The sequence below is a fragment of the Aotus nancymaae genome, unplaced genomic scaffold, assembly GCF_030222135.1.
Source record: "Aotus nancymaae isolate 86718 unplaced genomic scaffold, 86718_ANA_hifiasm-v0.15.2.pri h1tg000029l, whole genome shotgun sequence".
NCBI classification, from domain to species: Eukaryota; Metazoa; Chordata; class Mammalia; order Primates; family Aotidae; genus Aotus; species Aotus nancymaae.
Genome location: NW_026988442.1, coordinates 42,300,318 through 42,324,861, shown reverse-complemented (window position 1 = coordinate 42,324,861; position 24,544 = coordinate 42,300,318). Strand labels below are relative to the sequence as shown.

The following is a 24,544-nucleotide window of genomic DNA, read 5'->3' as shown; positions in this document are numbered from 1 at the left end:
CCCACCTTGACCCTGTGTGACCTCTGGGCTAGCGATCTAGCTCCCCCACCCTCCCAGCAGTCTTCTCAGGCTCTGCCCCCAGGGGTGACTGCGGTGCCCAGTGATGCCTCAGGGAGTCCTGGTCCTTGCCTGGGGCATCCATGGCCTCCCACACCTGGGGCAGCTCTGGGGGGCATCGGGGCGGGCATCAGAGCAGCCTTATTCCTGGAAGGCTGAAGCCACTTGGGGAGGGAGGTCCAGCCCTGACCTCCTGCGTGGGGCCCTTGCCTGGCGTGGGCGCTGTGCCCGTGACCTCCAAAAGAGCAGCAGGAGGAGGGTTTGGGGCACCTGGGGGCTTGGGTTAGGGAGAGGTGGTGAGGCGGGGTGGGGGTGGTGCAGGGCCTGTGGGGGCAGAGGGCAGCAGGCTCCTGGATCGAGATGGGTGAGGGGGTCCCAGGGGCGAGGGTGATGCAGGGCTGTGCACTGGGTGTGGGTGCTGGTGCGTAGTACCGATGGTGCAGGATGGGGCCCGCTCTGAGCGTGGCATGTCAGATGTAGGCTCCATTATCTGCTGGAATTGCTGCCACCACCCAGTGGGCCGATCCTGGTTAGGGGGCTCGGAGCCTGAGCCTGGGGTGATTGGGACCCCAGGTTTGTGCCTGGATGGCCTGGTCCTGTCCTTCTGTCTCTGTGGCCTAAGTCTGAGAACTCTCCCTGCAGGCCGAGCTGCCGGGGCTTCCCTCCTCTCCCGGCCACAGCGCTTAGCCTTCGGTGAGTCCTCTCCCCTGCGGGGCTCTCCAGGGGCTCTCCTGAGAGACGGTGAAGCCGTGAGCCGAGTGGGGTGCTCCTCCCCGCAGGCACTTCGGCCAATGCTGACCTCTGCTCCCCAAACCCTCCAAACCCTCCAGACACCGCGGCTGACGCCGACCTCTGCTCCTTAAATAGCGCCTGACACTGAGGACTTGTTTTTCCCTTTTGATCCACGGCAGCTTCTGTCACAGCCACATGGGTTGGAGTAGCACGTGGCCACAGCATGGTGGAGTCAGGTGTGGGCTCAGAGCAGGGACACACTCACGCCTGTCAGCTGCTCATAGCCTTAAAGGTCAGGGATCTTTTATTTGCAAGCGGCAGAGAACAAATCCAAAGTGTCGTAAGTAATGGGCTTACCTAATGTCGAAGTCCAAGGGGCTTCAGGCACAGCTGGATCCAGGTGCTCACATTACGTGTCTTTATGATTCTTCCCCGGTCCCTCGGTGCCGGCTTCCTCGTGGTGACCTCATTTTCAGGCAGGTTTTCCTGTGCCCACCCGTCCTCCTACCAGTGCCCCAGGCCTGCCTCCTCCTAGTTGTCGGCCTTGGTGGGAAGGGGGTGCCTTTTTCCTGGTAGTTCCAGCAGAGGTTCTGGGGTCACCACTCACTGGCAGTGGTTGGCCAGGCCTCAATCCCATGAGCACCTCCGTGCCCCCAGACTGGAAAGGGAACGGCAAAGCTGTGATGGGAGGGAGGGTCTGGACAGGCGCTGTGGTGCCCGAAGCTCCAGCGATGAGGGGGTGTGTCTGGGCTGAAGAGAGCCCCCGGGACGCCCATGCTGGTGGCCAGCCCCCAGCCCTGCAGGCCAGGGCATCCAGGGGGTATTTCCTCTGTGGGAGGGGCGAGAGGGGAGCGGGGGCAGTGCCCTGGAACCCAGGCAGGGCTGTGGCGCTGCTTCGGGGATGGGAGGAAAGGGATTCCATGTGTGGGGAACCTCCCTCCCCCAGCAGTCCCCGGGACGTGGGACGGAGGAAGGGCTTGGGTTTGAGCCTGCGGGGCAGGCAGACACAGGGCTGGAGACACAGCCGGGCCCTCAGTCTCCGTGGCGGCCGTGCTACCGGGTGTGGGAGGTTGTGGTGAGTGTGGAGACAGCACAGGGGCGTGGACACGGGGTGGTGGCTGCTCTGTGGCTCGGTCCCTGCCAGCTCCCGGTCTGAGCACGTTTGGAACGAGAGGCAGCACCGTTGTCGGGGGAAAGGCGACGTTTCTCTCCCGTTGCCGGGAACGAGGGCTTGTTCCAGGAGTGGCCTCTGTCATGGCTGTGACCAAGGACCCAGACGTTGGACACATCTCCTGCACATCCCAGGACACGTGTGAGAAACATAAAGGGGGTGAAGCATTTGCTTCCTGAGAAGTGGGTTTTCTCTCTCGTGTGCTTTCCGTGACTTCAGCGGCGGGGGCTGCTTTCCTGCCATAGCGGCAGCCTGAGGCTCCGCGACGCTCAGCTTTGCCCCCAGGAAGAGCTGGGAGATTTGCTGTCTCTTCTATGTGGGTAGCCTTGCTGCAGCCACAGCCGGGCAGGCACCTCCCGTCTGCAGCTTTCTGGGTGGGCAAGGGGGCAAGTGAATCAGAGCCCCTTGTATCAGAGGAGGACGCAGGGCCGAGAAGAAGTCACGCATTTGGGCTGGGTGCGGTGGCTCACACCTGTAATCCCAGCCCTTTGCTGGGCCGAGGCAGGAGGATAACCTGAGTCCAGGAGTTTGAGACCAACTTGGCCAATATGGTGAACCCCTGTCTCCACTACAAAATACAAGAATTAGCTGGGCGTGGTGGTGCGAGCCTATAATCCCAGCTACTTGGGAGGCTGAGGCAGGAGAATTGCCTGAACCCGGAAGGTGGAGGTTGCAGTGAGCCGAGATCACGCCACTGCACTCCAGCCTGGTGACAGAGCGAGACTCTGTCTGAAAAAAAAAACAAAAAAACAACTACACGTATTTGGGAGAATTTTGGTGTGGCTGTGAACTTGAGCGTCTGAGGGGAGGTTGAAGAGGGTGGTCCCGTGGGAAGAGGATGGGAAGAGCAGTCACGGTGGGAATCACTGGCAGGAGGAGGTGCCTGTGACCAGGAGGAAGGAGAAACTGAGCCTCCTGGCAGCCAAAGAGAGGCCGGAAAGAAGATGATCCAGGGAGCTCTCATTGCTTAGCTCCGGATTTGACTGGCAGAGGGAAGCTCTCTGCGTCTGGGTCTGGAGGGGAGCTAGATGGCTGAGTGTGAGGAGATGGGAGGGTTGGTCCGGAGCCTTCTGCCCCGGGGGTGTTGCTTTTTCTGCTTCTGCAGCAGTTGACGGGCAGGCCTGGCTGTTCCCATTTGACTCCGAGAGTTTTGGAGACTTTCCCAAAGGATGAGGCTGCCAGGCTGAAACCAGACAGAGGGGGCGGGGCCAGCATGGAGAGGGGGGCGTGTCCTGGGGTTGGGGGGCAGCTGCGCACCGTGCCACCGTGGAGTTCCGGGGTCCCAGGAGGCGGCTGAGGGGTGTGCTCTGGCCGGTGTGGGCTCTGGTGGGGTGGCTGGGGAGTGGTCCCGCGTTCTGGAGACGCAGCCACGCTGGTGCCCCCGAGGCCCGGCTGAGCGCGTGTTCCTGCCCCCCAGGTTCCTCCTGGTCTTCTCCTGCCTCGTGCTGTCTGTGTTTTCCACCATCAAGGAGTATGAGAAGAGCTCGGAGGGGGCCCTCTACATCCTGGTGAGCCCCGAGCGGCCCGGGAAGGAGCCGGAGCTGCCTGGGTGTCTGTCCCCCGTTCCTGTTACTACAGAGCCTCTGACGCCCCCAACCCTGGCTTCCTGTAAAGGCCTCCTGACCCCCACCGCACAACCCCTCTCCCCTGCCCTGCGCCCTCTAGCCCCGAACCAGCTCCCACAGCCCCAGCGCCAGCCGTGACCTGGTGCTCTGTCAGCCCCACCTGCTCCCAGCCCCACAGCCCCACCCTGGCTGTGAGTAACTCACGCCTCCCTCACCCCTCCTGGTGACGTCACAGCAGCTGACAGCCCCGCCTCCATCCCCCCATCCCGGGCAGGCCCACCCCCCTTCTCCTACCCTCCCATTATCTCCGGAGCCAAAGCCGTGGGGCGTCCCCAGCAGACGGCAGGCGTGGGTGTTGGGGTGGGGGTGGTGACGCTGGCAGCAGCGCTGTGCCAGGGCAGGGTGGCTGCCATGGCAACGGGAGGGAGTATGATTCCTGTGTTGCTGTTGGTAACGGGGTGGGGGGGCTCAGAGAGACTGGTCCCCACCCGAATGCACCTCCCTCTACTGCCCGCCCTGCCCCTCTGTCCTGGGGCTGCCCAAGGTCTGGGTGGAGGCTGTGCCCCCCTTGTAGTTACCTGGGTCCTTCACGGCCCTGCTGTACACCCCCAGCTCAGACAGGGCCTCCCCCAGCTCAGACAGGGTCTCCCCCAGCTCAGACAGGGCCTCCCCCAGCTCAGACAGGGCCTCACCCAGCTCAGATAGACCCCCCAGCTCAGACAGGGTCTCCCCCAGCTCAGACAGGGCCTCCCCCAGCTCAGACAGGGTCTCCCCCAGCTCAGATAGGCCCCCCAGCTCAGACAGGGCCACCCCCCCCAGCTCAGACAGGCTCCCATTCCAGCTCAGATAGAGCCCCCCACAGCTCAGACAGGGATGGGGGGAGGGTGGCCCCATGGTGTTCCTGGACACAGGGATCCCAGAGGGCCCAACCCGTCCTGCCCAGAGGCTGGAGAGGGGTGGGGCTAAGCTTGCAGTTTCCCGTGGGGGCCTCCAGCCCTGTGGCCTGGTCTCTGGGCCAGAACGGCCCCTGTGGGTGCCCAGGCGGGGCCCCCAGGCCTCGCGTGGCCTCAGCTCGCCTCCCCTGCAGGAAATTGTGACCATCGTGGTGTTCGGCGTGGAGTACTTCGTGCGGATCTGGGCCGCCGGCTGCTGCTGCCGTTACCGCGGCTGGAGGGGGAGGCTCAAGTTTGCCCGGAAGCCGTTCTGTGTGATTGGTGAGGCCTGGTGCAGGTGTCGGGGCCGGGAACCCAGGCGCGGACTCAGCCCCGGGGGGAGCTGGGGCGTCTGCGTGGGCTCCTTCTGGAAGTTTCTTCTCACCTGCTGACTTGGAGTCGGAGCCTGTGGTTAACTCCGTCTGAGTGTCAGGAGGAGGGACGTGGTGCCAGGCTGCCTGTCCCGGGCCCCACAGGCAGGGTGGACGGTCGCGATGGCCTTCCCGAGGCCGGATGGAGCCCATGCCAGGCGCTTGGCACGCACCTTCCCGGCCGTCTGCACGGCCTCCTGGAACCCGGGGCTGGGGTTTCCCCCGGGGGCTGCAGGGGGCAGCCCCAGCTCACCGGCTCCGCGCCCGCCTCGCAGACATCATGGTGCTCATCGCCTCCATCGCCGTGCTGGCCGCCGGCTCCCAGGGCAACGTCTTCGCCACGTCCGCGCTCCGGAGCCTGCGCTTCCTGCAGATTCTGCGGATGATCCGCATGGACCGACGGGGCGGAACCTGGAAGCTGCTGGGCTCGGTGGTCTACGCCCACAGCAAGGTGAGCCGCGGCACCCAGGCTGGCGGTGGGTCCCCGAGCCTCTGCCCAGGCTTTGCTCCAAGAGCCCTGGGTGGAGGGAAGGAGGTCAGCGGTGGCTCTGGCTGGACCGGCCTGGGAGCCCTTCAGGTGGGGAAGCCACTCCCCGCCTTTCTTCTGGGTGTCTCTTCCCAAGGCTTGGCCCGTCTTTGTCATCTGTCTCCAGAAAGCTGTTTTTTTGAAAGGCCAGGCCAGGCCATTTCGGCCCCTGCACCCCCCTGCCCCCCTCACTTTCCTGCTGAGAACCCTGGGTTCTGTGGTTGGATGTCTTCTTCCTGGGTTTTAGTGCCTGGATCAATACGCCGGGCTAGTCACGTGCCTGGTGGTGGTTCAAGCTGCGGCTTGTGACGGCGGCTGGCCGGGGGCCCCCCCGGTGACCGAGACCCCATCCTGCCAGACTGTGCTACCCATCCACCCTACGCATGGGTGGGCTTATTTGCTCAAACGGCCCCTCCCCGTTTTCTTCCCTCCTGCACGCTGGCCGGGTGGTGGCTTTGTCTGCAGAACAGGCAGGGGTCAGCCCCCGGGGGCTCCTCCCTCCTTGGACTCTGTGGAGTTGGGTGCTGGCTGGAGTGGGCACCCTTTCACATCTGTGCCCTGAGGCTCAGGGAGGCTAGGGGAGGGTCTCCACAGTCCCGAGCTTCTCCAGCCCTGCCGGCCGCCGGCACAGATGCTGCTGACCCTGGAGGACACGGCGGGCCGGCCACGCGAGCCACTGGAGGCGCAGGGGCAGGGGCTGGTGCGGCTCCGAGAGTGAAGCCGGCTGCCGCTCCGGGTTCCCCCGGCCAGCCCTGCCGCTGACCCCGTGTGGAGCCTCTGCTGGCCTCAGGAGAGGGGTTCAGCCCCACATCCCTGGAGACGAAGCCCAGGGCAGGCTGGGGCGAGGCTGCAGTGCTCCGGAGGCAGGTGGCTGGTGATGACGGCGATGCCGTCTGCCTGACAGGAGCTGGTCACCGCCTGGTACATCGGCTTCCTCTGCCTCATCCTGGCCTCGTTCCTGGTGTACTTGGCTGAGAAGGGGGAGAACGACCACTTTGACACCTACGCAGACGCGCTCTGGTGGGGCCTGGTGAGTCGTGGCCCTGTGGCTTTTCCTCTCCCTGCCGTCCCGCCTGCCCGCTGGCCGAGGACGCACCCCTGTCCCATTGCTGGACCAGGCTCTCCCGGGCTGAGCCGGCTCCATACGTCTCTTTGGGGCCACCTGCTGGCCGCCTGTGGTCATGATGGCACATGGTGGCGGCTGAGGCGGGAGGAGGGCTGGGCCCAGGGTGGGGGGCGCTGAGCTCAGCCGTGGTGGGATCTTCTTCCTCCCGAGTGACCCCCCACCTGCTCCTTGTCCTGATTGTTGGGGGAAGGCAGAGAAGGGGCGTCCCTAGGAGGTCTGTCCTGGGCAACCCTGGTTCGGGGCTGACCCCGTGACCTGGTGACTGTGGGGCTGGTGGCTGGGAGGCTCTGCCCTTGGTGCCCGTGGCTGGCTGCCAAGTCCTGGGCCTTGCTGTCGTCCCTGGCCTCCTTCCCCGGCCCTGCCCCTTGGGGTGAGAAGTGAGAGAATTTGAAGAAGAGCAGCTTGGCCTCCAGCCTGTGTGTCCAGGGGGTCTCCCGGCCACCCCTCCCTGGCCTTCCTGCTGCCGGGACCCTGGCCCGCCCTCTCAGCCCCTGTGCCTGCGCTATGGCCGGGCTCCTCTTGGAGCAAGTCACCTGCCGAGAGGGTTCCTGGCCCAAGTGGGGCGGACGTGGGGTCCCCGACGCTCTGTGCTTTTGGAGACCAGGCGGCTCCGCAGGCCCCACTCCGATCAGGTCTGAACAGATCTGGCTCCCAGGCTCCTCCCCATCCGGGGCCACAGGCACCCTCGGGCTGGTGGTGCGCAGGGCTGGGTGTGTGGTCTCCTGGGAGGCTGAGACCAGGCCCCAGGCCGGCTCCACACATGCCGGCCGAGTGGCTCAGCCCCGTGGGGAAGGTGCGGGCAGCTCCGCCTGGTACCCAGGCCACACACAGCTGATCTGAAATCATTTTATTAACTGCATGAGACCCGGACGCTGTCTTCCCAAGCGGGGCTTGGGTGGGGGTTGAGAACCGAGTGTGCCCGGGGCCCAGGCTGTGGACCAGGCGGACGACCTGGGCTCACTGAGCTCACGGAGCCATGTGTGTGGTTTCAGCCCCACCACGGGGTCAGCGTGGGCCCGGGGTGTCCTGAACTGTGACTGCTGGGCCCTAGGGCTTTGGTGGGGGCGGCCTGGCCCCCAGGTCTTCTGTGGGCAACAGTCTTCTTATCTTTAGGATTAGATTGAGATTTTTATTTGCGTTTTTTGGAGTCATGCTTGTGTGAGGTGAGAATACAGCCCGTGGTGCCCTCCCCGGGTCCCTCCATGCTGGACGGGGCTGCCGCGCCCTCCCCTGGGTCCCTCCGCAGTGGATGGGGCCGCCTGTGCTTTGCTTTACCTGATTAGCCCCAAACAGCAAATAGGGATGCTGGTCTTCCCCGACTGAATCATGCTGTGTACCTCCTGCTGGGAGAGACTGAGATCCACCCCGATTTCCCTTTCTCGCAGCCTTTGGGGTCCCCCCGGTATGGGGGAGTCCCACCCTGACCTCCCCCGAGGGCCGGGCCCCATCTGCCAGGCCTCCAGCTTCCTTCTCCTGAAGTTGCCCCCATTTCGGAGGAGCAGGGCGATGGCCAGCTGAGAAAATTTCAGGGGCAGAAAGTTTTGGAGAGCTGTGTGTGAAAATGTCCCATCCGTCTGACCCCCCTGGGGAGGGTTGGGGGGCCTGGCCCCTTCCACGGACTTGGCCCTCGGTGGGCCCCAGGCTCGGAAAGTGCTCCGGGATTCTCTGGCTTCTTTTAACTCACCTGTCCCCGCAGCATTCTGGCCAGGGTCCATGTCTCCTTGCCCCGCCCGTCTCTCTGCCGTCTGCGTCTCTCTGTGTCTCTTTTTTTTTTTTGAGACAAGATCTTGCTCTGTCGCCCAGGCTGGAGTGCGGTGGCGCAGTCATAGCTCACTGCAGCCTCCACCTCCGGGGCCCAAGTTATTCTCCTGCCTCAGTCTCCTGAGTAGCTGGGACTACAGACGTCTGCCACCACACTCAGCTAATTTTTGTATTTTTAGTTGAGACAGGGTTTCAGCATGTTGGCCAGGCTGGTCTCGAACTCCTGGGCTTAAGTGATCCAGCCACCTTGGCCTCCCAAAGTGCTGGGATTACAGGTGTGAGCCACTGTGCCCAGCCCATATCTCTCTGTCTGTATCTCTCTGTCTCTATGTCTCTGTCTCTGTCTCTCCATCTCTGTGTGTCTGTCTCGGTCGCTCTGTCTCTGTCTTTCTGTCTCTGTTTTTCTCTGTCTCTGTCTCTCTGTCCCTGTCTCTATCTGTCTCTCTGTCTCTGTCTCTCTCTCTGTCTCTGTTTATCTCTGTCTCTGTCTCTCTCTGTCTCTGTCTTTCTGTCTCTGTCCGTCTCTGTCCCTGTCGTCTCCCTCACGCTTTCCCGCCCTCCCCCTCAGCCCTTGCTGTCACGTGGTTGAGTTGAGGAAGAGTCTCTGTTTCTGTCTTTGAAACGTGCCTCCTTCGGCGGAGACGTCGCATAGAGAGCGGAGGGCCTGGCTGGGACTCCCGGGAGAGGTTTCGTGGTCCAGGCCTCGCCCAGCCTCCCACCCGCTCCGTGTGGCAGCCTCCTGCCCAGAGCCTCCTGTGCGAGCTGCCTGCGGTGGCGGCCGAGGCCCCGGGTGCTGCCGCTGCGTTGTGCCAGGCCACGGCTTCTGTCCGTGGGGAGCGGGCACCCCGGCCCACCCTGTCCTCAGACCACGCGGCGGCATCCTCAGAGCCCGGGGTAGACTCCCTTCGTGGGGCTGCAGGTCCTGGTGAGAGGTCTCCCCTCCGAGGGGGTGGGACCTCTGCCGTCTGTGCTCATGCCTCGACCTCTCCCTCTGTTTATATAAGACCCTGTCCCCCCAGGGCCTGTCCCCGGCCCACCTTCTGGTCCCAGCCAGGGTAGTCTCCATGTGGCTGTCCTGAGCCCCCGGCTTGTGGTGCATGCGGTTCTGGTGGCGGGGTGGCTGCGGCCCCCACGTCTGGCCCTGAGTGCAGGGTGCCTGCCCTGACTTCCTCGGCCCCCACGGTGTCTCTTATCGGAGCTGCCTGGAGACACACCCCTTCTCCCCTTCCCCTCACCCAGGCCCCCTGGGGTGGCCTGACCTGGCTCGACTGCCCCCTTGCCCACCACCCCAAGATAAACTAAATAAAACCCGTGGGGTCCCTGCTCCAGGAGCAGCCCACCCCCACCCCTGTGGGGACCACTCCCCCGCCCGCCTCGTGGCCTCCTCCCGCCCACCTCTTCTTCTCTGGCCTCAGCTCAGGTCAGGCTTGGTGAGCCCCCTGCACGCCCCACAAGCCCCCCGTGCCCCTCGAACCCCTGCTCCCCACTGGAGAACCCTATGAGTCCCTCGAGCCCCAGCTCGCCCCACCCATTTCTCTGGGTCCCTCTTGCCACTCCCACCTCCCCAGCTGGGCCCTGCAGCCGGGTGAGGGCCGCTGTCCTACCTGAGCCCTCGGGGGAGTCACGTCGCTTGCCCTCTGGCTCTCGATGTGAGGAGGCAACAGAGCCCTTGGCCGGACCCCGCTTCTGGCCTGTAAGGGAAGAGGTGTGGGGAGTTCGGAGAGGGCTCCAGGGACGGACTGCAGCCCACGTCGACCCCGGCCTCACCCAGCTCCGTGTGGGTGGCGGCATGGGGGTGGCCCCGAATCTGTCCCAGCCTAAGCCCTGAGCTGCTGGTGGGTGTCCCGGGTGCGAGCAGGCCCTTCTGTGACTGGAGCCCGCCCTCCTGTGTCCCGCCCGCCCTCTGGTGTGAGCAGGCCCTTCTGTGACTGGAGCCTGCCCTCGGGTGTCCCGCCCGCCCTCTGGTGTGAGCAGGCCCTTCCGTGACTGGAGCCCGCCTTTGGGTGTCCCGCCCGCCCTCGGGTGTGAGCAGGCCCTTCTGTGACCGGAGCCCGCCCTCGGGTGTCCCGCCCGCCCTCGGGTGCGAGCAGGCCCTTCCGTGACCGGAGCCTGCGGTCCCGCAGATCACGCTGACCACCATCGGCTACGGAGACAAGTACCCGCAGACCTGGAACGGCAGGCTCCTGGCGGCCACCTTCACCCTCATCGGGGTCTCGTTCTTTGCGCTTCCTGCGGTAAGTCTGGCTGCCTCGCCCACCTTGGAGGGGTGTGAGTCCCGGGGGCGTGGTCTGACCCTGAGGAGTTGGGGTGTGTGGGGTCCCTGGGGCGTGGTCTGACTATGGAGTTGGCATGTGTGGGGTCCCTGGGGCATGTTCTGACTATGGAGTTGGGGTGTGTGGGGTCCCTGGGGCATGGTCTGACTATGGAGTTGGGGTGTGTGGGGTCCCTGGGGCATGGTCTGACTATGGAGTTGGGGTGTGTGGGGTCCCTGGGGCGTGGTCTGACTATGGAGTTGGGGTTTGTGGGGTCCCTGGGGCGTGGTCTGACTATGGAGTTGGCGTGTGTGGGGTTCCTGGGGCATGGCCTGACTATGGAGTTGGGGTGTGTGGGGTCCCTGGGGCGTGGTCTGACTATGGAGTTGGGGTGTGTGGGGTCCCTGGGGCGTGGTCTGACTATGGAGTTGGCGTGTGTGGGGTTCCTGGGGCGTGGCCTGACTATGGAGTTGAGGTGTGTGGGGTCCCTGGGGCGTGGTCTGACTATGGAATTGGGGTGTGTGGGGTCCCTGGGACGTGGTCTGACTATGGAGTTGGGGTGTGTGGGGTTCCTGGGGTGTGGCCTGACTATGGAGTTGGGGTGTGTGGGGTCCCTGGGGTGTGGTCTGACTATGGAGTTGGGGTGTGTGGGGTCCCTGGGGCATGGCCTGACCCTGATGAATTGCAGGGCATCTTGGGGTCTGGCTTTGCCCTGAAGGTTCAGGAGCAGCATCGGCAGAAGCACTTTGAGAAGAGGCGGAACCCGGCAGCAGGCCTGATCCAGGTGAGTCAAACCATCTCCCCGGGGACCAGTGCTGCTCCCCACCGGTCCACCTTGTCCAGCAGTGGGGACCGCTCCGGCCTTGACCTCTCCCTGTGGACGGGGCCACAACCCTTACTCGCTGCAGGAATCTGGAAGGAGTGAGGACGTGAAGTTTGTATGTTGAGAAATGGGTCAGACCCCTGAGGTTGCACAGGGGTGGCTCCCGTGCGGACGCTGGGAGTCCGCCCCCTTGCCCTGTGTGGGCGCTGGGGCCCGGCCATCGTGTCCTCTCTGCAGCATCCTGGGAGGCCAGCGCACCTGCTCTGCAGCTGCAGGGCCCAGGCTCCCAGAGCCCATACCTGTAGCGGGTCAGCGCCTGACCTCGTCTGACCCCGGTGCTGGCTGTGGCTCCCACGATGCCTGCCCAGACCTCGCCCAGCCCTGTCCCGCCATTTGGGGGTGGGTGGGGTGCAGTGACCACTCTGGCATCCACAAGTAATTCCTGAACCACCTTGACAACGTGGACAGGCAGTAGCACTCCCTTGGGATCAGCCATTCTTGCAGCTCCTCCCCGAAGTCTGTCCCGTCCACTGGACCCGCAGAGTTGACCGGGATCCCTGCCAGCTGGACGTGGCCTGTGTTAGACGGGAGAGCTTGAGATGGAGACACTCCCGGGTCACCCCAGTGGGCCCTAAGTGCAGTCATGTGTGTCCTTAGAAGGAGGAGATTGGACGAGGAGAAAGCAGTATGGAGGTGGAGACTGGAGTGACGTGGCCACAAGCCACGGAGTGGTGGCCACAAGCCACAGAGTGTTGGCCACAGCACGGTGTGTGGTCTCCAGCCTGCCTTAATATGTGTGTGTGTTTATCTCCCACTATAAAAACTACAAGCAGTGATTTATTTTAATGCAAAAGAGTATAAAGAAGAACAGAAATGCCCCCAAATCTCACTCTAATGTTGACAGTTTAAAAAGTGACCACGTACATTTGGTGAAAAGGTTAAAACAGTGCCGGAAAAAGAAGCACCTCGGCATGCTGGCTCCTGCCCCCCGCTCCGCTCGAAGGGCACTCAGCAGCAGCTGGTGCCATTTCCAGAACATAGTAGGGCCTCACCTTGGGCACAGCTCAGAGGCCCTGCAGCCAGGTTCCAGACCACTGCATCAGAGACACGGCAACAAAGTGAGTCACACGAATTTCGTGGTTTCCCAGTGCATGTGGAAATTAGGTTTACAGGCCGGGCACAGTGGCTCACGCCTGTAATCCAGCATTTTGGGAGACCGAGGCAGGCAGATCGCTTGAGGTCAGGGGTTTGAGACCAGTCTGGCCAACATGGTGAAACCCCGTCTCTACTAAAAATACAAAACAATTAGCCAGATGAGGTGGTGGGTACCTGTAATCCCAGATACTCAGGAAGCTGAGGCAGGAGAATTGCTTGAATCCAGGAGGCAGAGGATGCAGTGAGCCAAGATCGTGCCACTGCACTCCAGCCTGGGCAACAGAGCGAGAGTCCGTCTGAAAAAAAAAAAAAAAAAGTGGCGTTTACACCATGCTGTAGCCTACTAAGTGTGCAGTAGCATTATGTCTGAATAACTGCACATTCCTTCATTTACAAATACTTAATTGCTAAAAAATACTAACAGTCATCTGAGCCTGCAGCGAGCTGTGATCTGTGTGGTGGAGGGTCCGGCCTTGCTGCTGCTGAGGCTGCGGTGGGTGTGGTGACTTCTTACAATAAGGCGGGAACGAGGTTTGTCACGTGGAGGTTTGTCACGTGGATACACTCCTCCTTTCGTGAAGGATTCCTCTGCAGCACGACGCTGTCGGGTGGCATTTTCTGCACTGTGGGGCTGCTCTCAGCACTGCAGTCCATCCTCAGACGCTGCCACTGCTTTGCCAACTAAGTTTATGTCATATCAGTCCTTCCCTGTCATTTCAACACTGTTCACGGCATCTTTGCCTGGAGGAGATTCTGTCAACCCCCCGAAAAAAAATAGATCAGAGAAGAAATATCTCCAGACATGTCGAATGTATTTGGGAATTAGAAGAAAAGATTATAACCAGAGATGAGCCGGCACGGCTGGAGGGTGGAGGACAGGGAGCTCTCATCCAGAGACGAGCCAGCGTGGGGAGCCGCCCGTGTGCCCGGAGAGGAAGGGGCAGGGAGCTCTCATCCAGAGACGAGCCAGCGTGGGGAGCCGCCTGTGTGCCCAGAGTGGGAGGGGCAGGGAGCTCTCATCCAGAGATGAGCCAGCGTGGGGAGCTGCCCGTGTGCCCGGAGAGGGAGGGGCAGGGAGCTGTCATTGGCTTAGAAGTTCACATAAGTTGCCTGGAAACAGAGTTCGTCAGTTCTGGAGGCTGAGAACCAAGTTGGCGTCTGTTCACGGGTGGAGATTTTGGCGCTGCTGGGCCAGTGTTCTTCCTGGAGCATCTCATCCAAATCGCTGTGGTCCTGACAAGGAATTCCTTGTGGGGTCATTTGAGAACGTTCTTGGCATCGTCCTCTTCTCAGCCTCGCGGGCGTGGGCCCTCCCGCCTCGTGCTCTCTGGCCCCAGTTGCTTTGGGGCTGGTAGAAGGGTCTCACCCTGCTGTCTGCAGCGTTCACGGTCCATACCAGGAAACCACTTACTTGGCTCATCCATAAAAGCCGCTCCTCATCTGTTAAGAGTTTTATCCTGAGACGGCAGCAGTTCAGCCCCATCTTCAGGCTCCACGTCTGGTTCCAGTTCTGCTGTTTCCACATCTGCAGCGCCTTCCTCCACTGAAGTCTTGAACCCCTGAGAGTCTTCCATGAGGGTCAAAATCAACTTCTCTCAGACTCTTGTTACTGAGATATTTTGACCTCCTCCCGTGAGTCAGCTGTCGTGAATGGCATTTAAATGGTGAATCCTTTCCCGAAGGTTTTCAATTTACTTTGCCCAGATCCATCAGAGGAATCGCACTCTATGGTAGGGGAATCGCTGTCTGTGGCAGGGGAATCACTGTCTGTGTAGAGGAGTCGCTGTTTGTGGCAGCCACGGCCTGGCCACACATGTCTCTAAAATAAGACTTGGAAGTTAAAGGCACCCCTGATGGATGGCTGCAAAGTGGGTGCTGTCTGAGCAGGCGTGAATACACATCCATCTCCTTGTCTGTGTCCATCAGAGCTCTTGGGTGACAGGGTGCATTGTCAAGGAGCAGTAATAATTTGGAAGGAATGTTTTTTTCTAAGCTGCGGGTCTCAACAGTGGGCTTAAAATATCGAGGAAAGCATGCTGTGAGCAGATGGGCTGTCCTCCAGCCTTCACTGCATTTACAGAGCACAGGCAGGGCAGATTCCGCATCGTCCCCAGGGCCCCAGGATGTTCAGACCGGACAGTGAGCGCTGCTTGCAGTTCCGTCACCAGCCGCCACACACCTGCAGAGGGTCTTCTTGCTGGTGGCAAATGCCGTTACAGGGGCCTTGGGAGGCTGTGGTGGGCAGATCCCTTGAGACTAGAAGTTGAAGGCTAGCTCTGGCCTTGGCAACAAAGACCAATTTTTTTTTTTTTTTTTTTTTTTTTTTGAGATGGAGTTTCTCTCTGTTGCCCAGGCTGGAGTGCAATGGTGAGATCTCGGCTCACTGCAACCTCCGCCTCTTGGGTTCAAGCAATTCTCCTGCCTCAGCCTCTCAGGTAGCTGGGATTATAGGCGCCCACGACCACACCCAGCTAATTTTTCAGTGAGCTGTGGTCTCAGCTACTCGGGAGGCTGATGTGGGAGGATCGTGTGAGCCCAGGAGTTTGGAGGCTGCAGTGATCTATGATTGCACCACTGCACTTTAGCCTGGGCAACAGAGCAAGACCCTGTCTCAAAAAATAAATTAAAAAACAGAGATAAACTTAAAAAGTAGACAGAATCAATGAACCCAAAAGTTGATTCTTTGAAAAAAATCAAAATTGGGCAGAGCACAGCGGCTCATTCCTGTACCTACTTTGGGAAGCTGAAGCGGATCACCTGAGATCAGGAGTTCAAGACCAGCCTGGCCAACATGGTGAAATCCCGTCTCTACTAACAATACAAAAATTAGGTGGGCGTGGTGGTGGGCACTTGTAATCCCAGCTGCTCAGGAGGCTGAGGCAGGAGAATCGCTTGAAACTGGGAGGTGGAGGTTGCAGTGAGCTGAGATCACACCACTGTACTCCAACCTGGGCAACAGAGTGAGATTCTGTCTCAGAAAAAAAAAAATCAAAATTGACAAACCTCTAGTCAGACTGAGAAAAGAAGATAGAGCATTCAGGTTGCCAAAATCAGACATAAAAGTGGAGATGTTGCTACTGACTTCACAGAACTAAAGATACGGGGACACCGTGCAGCTGTGCCACACAAGTTCACAGCCCAGATAAAGGGACAAATTCTTTGAGACACGGAAGCTACAAAAACTGACTTAGAAGTAGAAAACCTGAGACCTTAGAACAAGGAAAGAGATTGTGTCATTAATCAAAAATCTTCCAACACAAGGCCTGTAATCCCAGCACTTTGGGAGGCCGAGGGAGACAGAGTGCCTGAGGTCAGGTGTTTGAGACCAGTCTGGCCAACATGGAGAGAAACCCTGTCTCTACTAAAAATCCAAAAATTAGTTGGGCATGGTGGTTCGCACCTGTAACCCCAGCTACTCGAGAGGCTGAGGCAGGAGATTTGCTTGGGAGGCGGAGGTTGCAGTGAGCCGAGATTGCGCTATCGCACTCCACCCTGGGGGTCAGAGTGAGACTCTGTCTTAAAACAAAACAAAACAAAACAAAACAGAAAATTAGCTGGGCGTGGCAGTGCGTGCTTGTAGTCCCAGCTACTTGGGAGGCTGAGGTGGGAGGACAGCCGGAGGTTGCAGTGAGCTGAGGTGGCTACGCTCCAGTCTGGGTGACAGAGCGAGACTCTGTCTCAAAAAAAAATTATAATAATAAAGACCTAAAATGGAAAGACACCCTGTTTCCATGGACTGGAAGACTTAATTTTATTAATATCATCTTAACAAAAACTGAGCTACGTATTTAACACAATGCAGATTGATCTATGGATTCAGTGTGATTCTTACTGCAATTCCGACGTCCCCCGACCTTTTTTTTTGTTTTGTGGAAGTGGAAAGGCCCATCCTAAGATTCATATGGAATCGTAATGGACCAAAACAATTGGCCAAAACGGCCTTGGAAGGGAAGAACAAAGTCGTAGGACTGACACTTTCCGACTTGAAACCTGTTACGAAGCAGCAGTGATGAACAGTGTGCTATTTGTGTAAGACAGGCAGACAGACCAAGGGGATGGAATTGAGAGTCCAGAATTAAACCCGTGCATCTGAGGTCAGTGTTCAAGGGTGCCAGGTCCAGTGGAAAGAGTAGTCTCTTCAACCAGTGGTGCTGGGACAATCAGCTGTCTGTTCTTTAAAGAATGAAGTTTGACTCTCATATCATGTACAAAAATTAACTAAAATTATAAAAACCCTCAGAAGAACACACAGGCGTAAATCTCCGTGATCTGGATTTTAAAAAATATATAACGGCAAAAGCGCAACCCACAGAATGGGGGAAGATGCTGCGGGTTGCGTCCGCAGTGAGGGTTAGTATTCAGAGCGTATTAAGAACTCTCACAACTCAGTAACAGAAAGACGGCCCCACAGACTGCGGGCAAAGGGTTCGCCCAGACGTCCTCCAGAGAGGACACTCGGAGTGGCCAGTAAGCTCCTAAGAGACGCCCAGTGCTGGCGGGTGTCAGGGAAGTGCACATCAAAGCCACAGAGACACGCCACCTCACAGGTTTTTGTTTTTTTTTTTTGAGACAGGGTCTTGCTCTGTCGCCCAGGCTGGAGTGCAGTGGCATGATCTCGGCTCACTGCAGCCTCGACCTCCTGGGTTTAAGCGATCCTCCCACCTTAGCCTCCCGAGTAGCTGGGACTACAGGTGTGCACCACCATACCCGGCTAATTTTTATTTAATTATTTAATTATTTTTATTTTATTTTATGTTATGTTATGTTATGTTATTTGCAGGGTTTTGCCATGCTTCTCAGGCTGGTATTGAACTCCTGGGCTCAGGCGATCCACCTGCCTCAACCTCCAAGGTGTTGGGATTACAGGCACGAGCCTCCGGGCCTGGCCGGGGTGGCTAACAGTTTAACAAATAGAAAATCAGTGTCGTGAGGATGTGGAGGAACAGGGACCCCTTGCGGGTAAAAATGTAATGATGCAGCTACCCTGATGCAGTTTGGTTGCTTCTCGAAAAGTTGATAAACATGGAGTTATCACGTGACCCAGCAATTCTACCTCGAGGTATAGACCCAAGATAATTGAAAACAGATCTTCAACCAAAAACGTGCACACGTGTTTCACAGGAGCCAAAGAGTAGAAACAGCCGAAATGCTCATTAATGGGTGAACAGAGCGTGATTCACCCACACAATCCTCCTACGAGGAGGAGCTGGCTCGCTGGGACATGCTCGGTGGAGGGGGCCGGCAGGGGAGGCGCCCAGGGAGGGGAAGTCTGTGGAGGCCCTGGCGAGCACCCTGGCGGTGGCCGGGGCCTGGGGGGCCGGGGGACCAGGGGTGCCTGCTTAGCGTGTGCGACGGTAGGGGGTTTCTTTGGGGGCGATGAAGAGGTTGCTGAGTTGAGTAGTGATAGTGGACGACAGCACTGTGAATACAGGCGCTGCTGAAATGCACACCTCAAAACGGCTAAAATGGTGAGCTTTGTGATACAAGATAGACATATTTCAGCACCACAAAACAACGCAAAGGCCAGGTGGGTTCAGTCTAACCTGCAGGCTCCCGCCCCGTGCTGGCCGAGTCCCCACCCCCTGCTGGGGAAGCCCCCGTGGGCTGGGCTATCACCCTGGGAGGATGGCGGCTGGGGTCCCTGGCCCTGCTGGGCAGAAGGTAACCCCCATGACAGGTGATACCTGCCAGGGGCCAGGTGAGAGTCATGAGCAGAACAGACCATGGCCTCCCTGTGAGCTCCTGGGGGCCCTGAGTCAAGCCCTGGCTGCTCCCCTTCTTCCTCTGTCTGTCCTGCAGAGGGTAAACTGAGGCTGTGGGGTCCGAGAGTCCCATGTGCCTGGCCCACAGCATGGGGGTCCCAGGTCCCCTCTGCCTCGTTCCCTCTGTGCCCGGCCCTCCTGGGTGCGCCCTCGCTGCCACCCCTGGCCGACCGACCGCCTTGTCTCTCCCTCTGCAGTCGGCCTGGAGATTCTACGCCACCAACCTCTCGCGCACGGACCTGCACTCCACGTGGCAGTATTACGAGCGCACGGTCACGGTGCCCATGTACAGGTAGCGCCGCCACACGCCACCAGCATCCCTTCCGTTTTGATTTTCCATTTGTTCTTAAAACCCCGTTTTTGTTGTTCATTCTTTTGATTTTTTTTCTTTAAAATGTATTTTTCGCAAAGGAGTTCTGTGTGTGGTTTATTTCGAGGCGTTGGTTCTGCCCTAAGTCCCAGCTGCGGCTCTGTTTTCACCTCATTTCCCCACCCTTTGCTTTGTCGTCCTGCCGTGGTCGTGCTGTTTGTGTGCCTTGCGAGGACGCCCCTCCCCAGGGAGCTCCGGATCTTCTGCAGCTCCAGGTGCTCAGGCCTCATGCGTGGAGCCAGCAGCAACCCCGTCCCGCAGCAAAGACCAGGGCTCCTGCGTGGGGTGGGGGGCAAGTGACCCCAGCTCATAGCGAGGTTTCAGACCAGGAGACCCCAATTATCCTGGGGGTCCCAGGTGCCCCCAATGGCACAGAGCACACAGACATCCTTGGAGCCCCTCGGGCAGCAGATAAGGAGCCTAGAAAGTGCCTGCCCATGGCCCTAGGGGGGCAGTGGCAGCAGGTCCGGTGACCCTGTAGGCGGAGGGCGGCTTCCGGTGTTTCTGTTTCACAGGGCAGGTGGCAGCCAGTGGGGATACTCCATGCTGGGCTCTTGCTTAAATTAAGGTCTGAGATGAGGGATTCTGAGGGCCTTTCACCCAGTCCACGCGGGCCTGACCCCTCGAGTCCGTCTGGGTGCGCCCCACCCTGCCGGCCTGCCCTCCCCTGTGAGGTGGGGAACGGAGCTCAGGTGCCCGCCCCACTCCTCGGGGGTGTCTGTCCCCTGGAGCCTTCCCTGAGGGTGGGCTGGGTGCACAGCTTGGCTGGGACTTCTTGGCTTGGGGTGGGGCCCAGGGTCCTCTTGAGGCTCCCGAGTTGGAGAGGGTGGATGGGCCCTCGGCCACCCTCAGCTGCTGCCCGCCTTTCAGGGTGTCACCTGAGAGGAGGGCGGCAGGGCCCTTGGCGGCCCTCCCTCAGCACCCCCGCCCCCCGCGCCTCCTGGAAGCCCGTCTTTCCCGGGATGTGGCATGTGCCCCTGTGCCTGCGGAGCGCCCCTCCCGGCCCCCGGCGGGGGCAGAACCGGCCCCTGTGCTAATTCTCCTCGTTCTGTTGTCTCCCTCCTCTCCTTGACTGTCTGTTTCATTTCTTTTTCTTATCCCGTTCTTTTTGAAATTTTTTGATCTTTTCCCTTTGTGTGTGTGCGTAAACACTTGAAAGCTCGCAAACTCAAACCTACGGGGCCTCCAGGTAGGACATGCATGGGGCAGCAGCTGTGTGTGGTTCTCGTTCTGTCTGGGACTGTGACGGGATCAGGCCCTCGAGCCCTGTGGCCACCCGGTCTGCAGAGTGAACGCCGCCCCCCACCCCCACCAAGCATCCCTGCACCCTGCCCCTCGTGGCCCCATGCTGGAGGACCCTTCACCCTGGGCCCTCGCCTGCCTGGAGCCCATGTGCCAACCCTGCTCCCCCCCGGCCCGTCCACTCTTCCTGCCCCCCCTCCCCGATGCTTCCTGTTGCTGGCCGCCTGTGTCCTCCGTGGCCTCGTCCTGTCCTGCTTCTGGCCTGGCTCCCCTCCTGCCTCCGTCCCCTCCCCATGGGCCCCATCTGTGAGCAGAGCAGGAATGGTGGATGGGGGCTTCCCTGCTCTGGCACTTGGCACCTGTCTGGGGCCAAGGGTGGTCCCAGGCCAGGACCCCCAGACCAGGACGCCCAGGCCAGCCCCGTCCTTGTCCCACTGCGGCTCACAGGGCGGCCTCTTCGGGGCAGCTCACCTCGGGGCTGCCTCAGGGTCTCCTGCCTTAGACTCACGTTTCTCCTGAGTCTTGCCTCGGCGTCAGGGGAACCCAAAGGCTCCCGGCCCTCCCACCCCTGTGTGTCCCCCACTGCTGAGGGTGGGAAACGGGGCTGTCTGCTCAGCCTGGAGGGCGCTGAGCTTCAGCGGAAGCCTCACCCCAGACAGGACGCAAGGCCTCTCCCAGCCAGGAGGGCAGGCAGCGCTCTGTGCCCGCATCGCCCAGCAGAGCCCGGACCGGCCCCTCCCCGCACCAACCTGGAGGGGTTCCTGCACAGAAGGAACCCTGACTCCTCCGGGGCCTCTCGTCCGTCCTGGAGCAGAGACCTGGCCACCATTCCCAGGAGCTGTTAGAAGGCTGACCCTCCATTCCCAGAAGGGAAGGGGGTGTGGCCCTGGGCAGGGTCGGGTCCAGGGCGCCTCTACCTCGGACAGGCTTGGCCACTGACGTCTCCGGCGTCTGCAGAGGCCCTGCTGCCCCTGGGGCCGGGTGGCTGGCACTGAAGCCGGCTGACCGTGGACCAGCCTCTGCTCTCTCCCGGGGCTTCACCTGCATTGTACCCTCCTGTCCCGGCCCTGCCGCCCGCCTGTCTGCCCTGGTGCTGCTGCTCTGTGTGTTAGAGGCATGATCTCCCGTGTGGCTCTGAGGGCTGACGTGTGTGTCCCTGACGTGGGCTTGTGTGCGTGTGGGGTCCCATCGAGGAGGGCTGTGGAGCCGGCTGTGGCCCCCGGATGGACTTGGGCCAGTCTGAACTCTGCTGTGCCCACAGCACCAGCTCGCCCACCACCTGGGCTCCTGCTTAGTCCTGACCTGGACGGCCGACTGCCCTTTGGAGGGAGGGTCTCCCAGCCCCACTCCGGCCAGCATTTGGGGGTCCCTCTGGGGCTGCAGAGGGAACAAAGAGGGGCCACGTGCGGCTGTACCAGCTCACACCTGTCCAGGCTGCAGGGGGTACCAGAGACCAGTGGGGGCAGTTGCTGTGGGGCAGGGAGGGCTTCTGGGCGGCTCTGGAGGGAGGAGTGTTGCTGGACAAAGGGGCGTTGGCGGCAGGTGATTGCCAGGCCGGAGGGCAGTGTAGTCAGCCGTCCTTTTGTTTTGGAGGCAATGGGGAGGCACTGAGTGTTTGGTCAGGAGAGTGGCAAAGATGCCTGTCTGGAGGACCAGGTAAGGCTGGGTGGGCAGAGGCAGGGCAGGTGAAGAGTCTGGGGCAGAGGAAGAACACGGGCAGGGGCATCTCCAGGGGGCGGTCATGGCTGTGGCCACGTAGGGGGGTCAGCTGGGTGAGGGCTAGGCTGGGCTGGGAGGTGGCTGCCCTGCCTTGGATGCAGAGGAGAGGCCAGGACATGGCACTAGTGGGGAGTGCTCCACAGGTAGGGGTGGGGAGGGTAGAGGCTGTGGACGGAATGGCAGGGGCCTGGGAGCCGAGGCTGAGCAGGCGGAGGGGCGGGGTCAGGTGGGTCAGGGAGCCGGGTGGGGCTGAGGCCCCAAGGAGGGCGTCTTCTCCTGAAGTGAGCTGGAACGCTGTGAGGGAATGGCAGCAAGGAGTGGGCAGGGTGAGGTGGGTGGGAGTGGGGTGGGGGGAAGAGGAGGACGTCCCACCCGGATGTGGGGAGGGGCTTGCATGCCCCCTGGTGAGTTTCGGGGGCCTGGACCTGGTCCTGCTGGTGGCTGCGGGTGATGGGGCAGGCAGACGGCGGTGGGTGTGACCAGGACTGGGAACAGGGCTCGGGGCAGAGTGGGGCCACCTGTGGAGGGTCCCCGAGGTGTCTGGGCCCAATGAGGCTGGACTCATTCTGTAGACTCTGGAATGAGCCTCTCTGTCCAGCAAAACCCTTTTCTGTTTTCCCCCAAGTCTTCCAGCTGTGGCAGAGAATGTGGCTGTGCAGAGGGGCTGGAACCCCAAATACGCTGGGGTGCCGTCCTTCATGGGTATTCGGGGATCAGAAGCGGGGCAGGGATAGGGCCTCCCCCACCACCTGCTCCAGGCCGCAGGGTCGGGGCTGCACGGGCGGCCAGGCGCCCTCCTCCCTTCTGTGCCTGCTGGTCACCAGGGCCCCAGGCACAGCCAGAGCACGAAGGTGGCTCCGGGGCCTGCCCAGGAGAGGTGGGCCTGAGCGCAGGTCCCAGGGGCGGCGGCCTGAAGCCTGGCCGCCACACATGCCCTGCCTGTGAGCTGCGCAGGCAGAGGGAGGTGTCCTGGGACTCAGCGAGTGGGACGCTCACTCACCTCTCCTCCTCTTGCTCCAGACTCATCCCCCCGCTGAACCAGCTGGAGCTGCTGAGGAACCTCAAGAGTAAATCTGGACTCACTTTCAGGTCAGCCGGGGAGCTCCAATGGGGCAGGTGGGCGTCTCAGTCCTCCTGAGGGGCCCCAGCTGCTCACAGAAGACGCTCTGGACAGCGGCCCAGGGGACTCCAGGGAGCTGGGACACGCTGGGACGTGGTGGGATGCGGTGGGATGCGGTGGGACGCGGTGGGACGTGCTGGGACACGCTGCTGGGACGTGGTGGGACGTGCTGGGATGCGCTGCTGGGATGCAGTGGGACACGCTGGGACGCGATGGGACATGGTGGGATGTGCTGGGACGCAGTGGGACGCGGTGGGATGCGCTGGGACGTTGGACTTGGCGATGGTAATGCTTTGTCTTTCGGCATCTGCCGACCTGGTCTGGGCTTCCATCCCCAGAGAGGCAGGTGTGGTTTTTGGGGTGGGCAGAGAAGGAGGGGTGGGAGGGTGAGGGGTGAAGGCTGACTCAGGACTGGGGGCTCTGCACGGCTCCTCCTGGGACCCGGGTATGTGGGTCTTACTACACAAAGTCTCCCAGCCCCACGTCCTCCCCAGAGCGCCTGGTGGTGACTCAGGTGCTGGTGGCACCTGCTGTCTCCCCCTCAGGCCCATAGCCCACTGCTCTCAGACTGCCGGGCACTGAGGTTGGTTGCAGAAAGGCCTGCTGAGCAGGAGAGGTGGACAGCGCGTACACCTGCCCTGCCTGCCCAGGCCCAGGGCTGCCCCCACGCGGTTCCGGTCTGAAAGCCCTGGGCTGGGGTTGAATGATGGTCTCTGCCTCCTAGAGACACGCTCGTGCCCTGGAGCCTGTCAAGACAATCTCAGCTCATCCTGGATTCTCCGGGTGGGCCCTGAGTCCGATGATGAGCGTCCTTACAAGGAGAGGGAGATTTGGAAACACAGAGGAGACGGCGCCAACTAGGAAGGGGAGAGCCCGAGGTGATTCGGCCGGAAGCCAAGGGCTGCCTGGAGCCACAAGCCGTGAGAGGCAGAAAGCACCCTCCCCAGGAACCGGCAGAGGGAGCAGGCCCTGCTGGCACCTCGATTTTGGACTCTGTCCTCTGGGACTGTGAAAGGACAAATGTCTCTGTTACACACACACTTAGTTACAGGAGCTGCAGCAAATGACTCCGGACGTTCATACCCGGGAGCCGTGTGCTGCGGCACCGAACACCTCCCGTCGCGGATGCGACTTCGGAACTGGGTGACGGCAGAGGCTTCTTTCTAGGATCACAGGTCTGTGCGTGGAGGACGTTCGCCCCAGGAAGATGCACACGCACCTGATTTAAATGATTCGGATGACTTTATTATTTTATTTATTTATTATTGTTATTTTTTGAGACGGAGTCTCTCCCTCTGTTGCCAGGCTGGAGTGCAGTGGCACGATCTCGGCTCACTGCAAACTCCACCTCCAGGGTTCAAGTGATTCTTCCACCTCAGCCTCCTGAGTAGCTGGGATTACAGGTGCCCACCACCACACTCGGCTAATTTTTGTATTTTTAGTAGAGACGAGGTTTCACTATGTTGGCCAGGCTGGTCTCGAACTCCTGACCTCAAGTGATCCGCCCGCCTTGGCCTCCCAAAGTGCTGGGATTATAGGTGTGAGCCACCACACCTGGCCTCTGATGACTTTAGATGATGAAATTTGTGATTTTTCTGAACTGATGGGATGTGAATGCAATTTCGGACATGAGTATTTTGAGGTGCGGGCTGGAAGGAGCCGAGGTGGGAGAGCCGGCGGGTGGAGTCCCGGCGCGTCTGCAGCGTGCTCAGCAGGAAGCGAGGCTCAGCTGTTGGAAGCTGGAGGGAAGGCTGTCGCCGTGTTGCTGCCGGGCTGTGCAGCACTGCCTGGAACAGGCAGAATTTTTAAGTGAGGAGTTTGGATGTTTAGCCAAGATTTCCAAGCAAAGCATGGCAGGCG

General features: G+C 60.6%; 1 protein-coding gene across 7 annotated transcripts in view; it reads left to right on the top strand.

Moving 5' to 3' along the window:
- Window positions 1-24,544, top strand: part of KCNQ2 (potassium voltage-gated channel subfamily Q member 2) — a 69,846-nt gene that overhangs the window by 23,184 nt on the left and 22,118 nt on the right. For 5 of the 7 annotated variants that reach the window (XM_021672475.2, XM_064382592.1, XM_021672473.2 and 2 more), the window contains exons 2-10: window positions 3,378-3,468; window positions 4,613-4,739; window positions 5,104-5,279; window positions 6,259-6,384; window positions 10,365-10,475; window positions 11,182-11,277; window positions 18,431-18,525; window positions 19,763-19,792; window positions 22,585-22,653. In XM_021672475.2, the coding sequence (XP_021528150.1) occupies window positions 3,378-3,468; window positions 4,613-4,739; window positions 5,104-5,279; window positions 6,259-6,384; window positions 10,365-10,475; window positions 11,182-11,277; window positions 18,431-18,525; window positions 19,763-19,792; window positions 22,585-22,653 (921 nt within the window). The remainder of the gene's footprint in view (window positions 1-3,377; window positions 3,469-4,612; window positions 4,740-5,103; window positions 5,280-6,258; window positions 6,385-10,364; window positions 10,476-11,181; window positions 11,278-18,430; window positions 18,526-19,762; window positions 19,793-22,584; window positions 22,654-24,544) is intronic. The other 2 variants (XM_021672476.2, XM_021672474.2) reach the window with 1 other exon arrangement.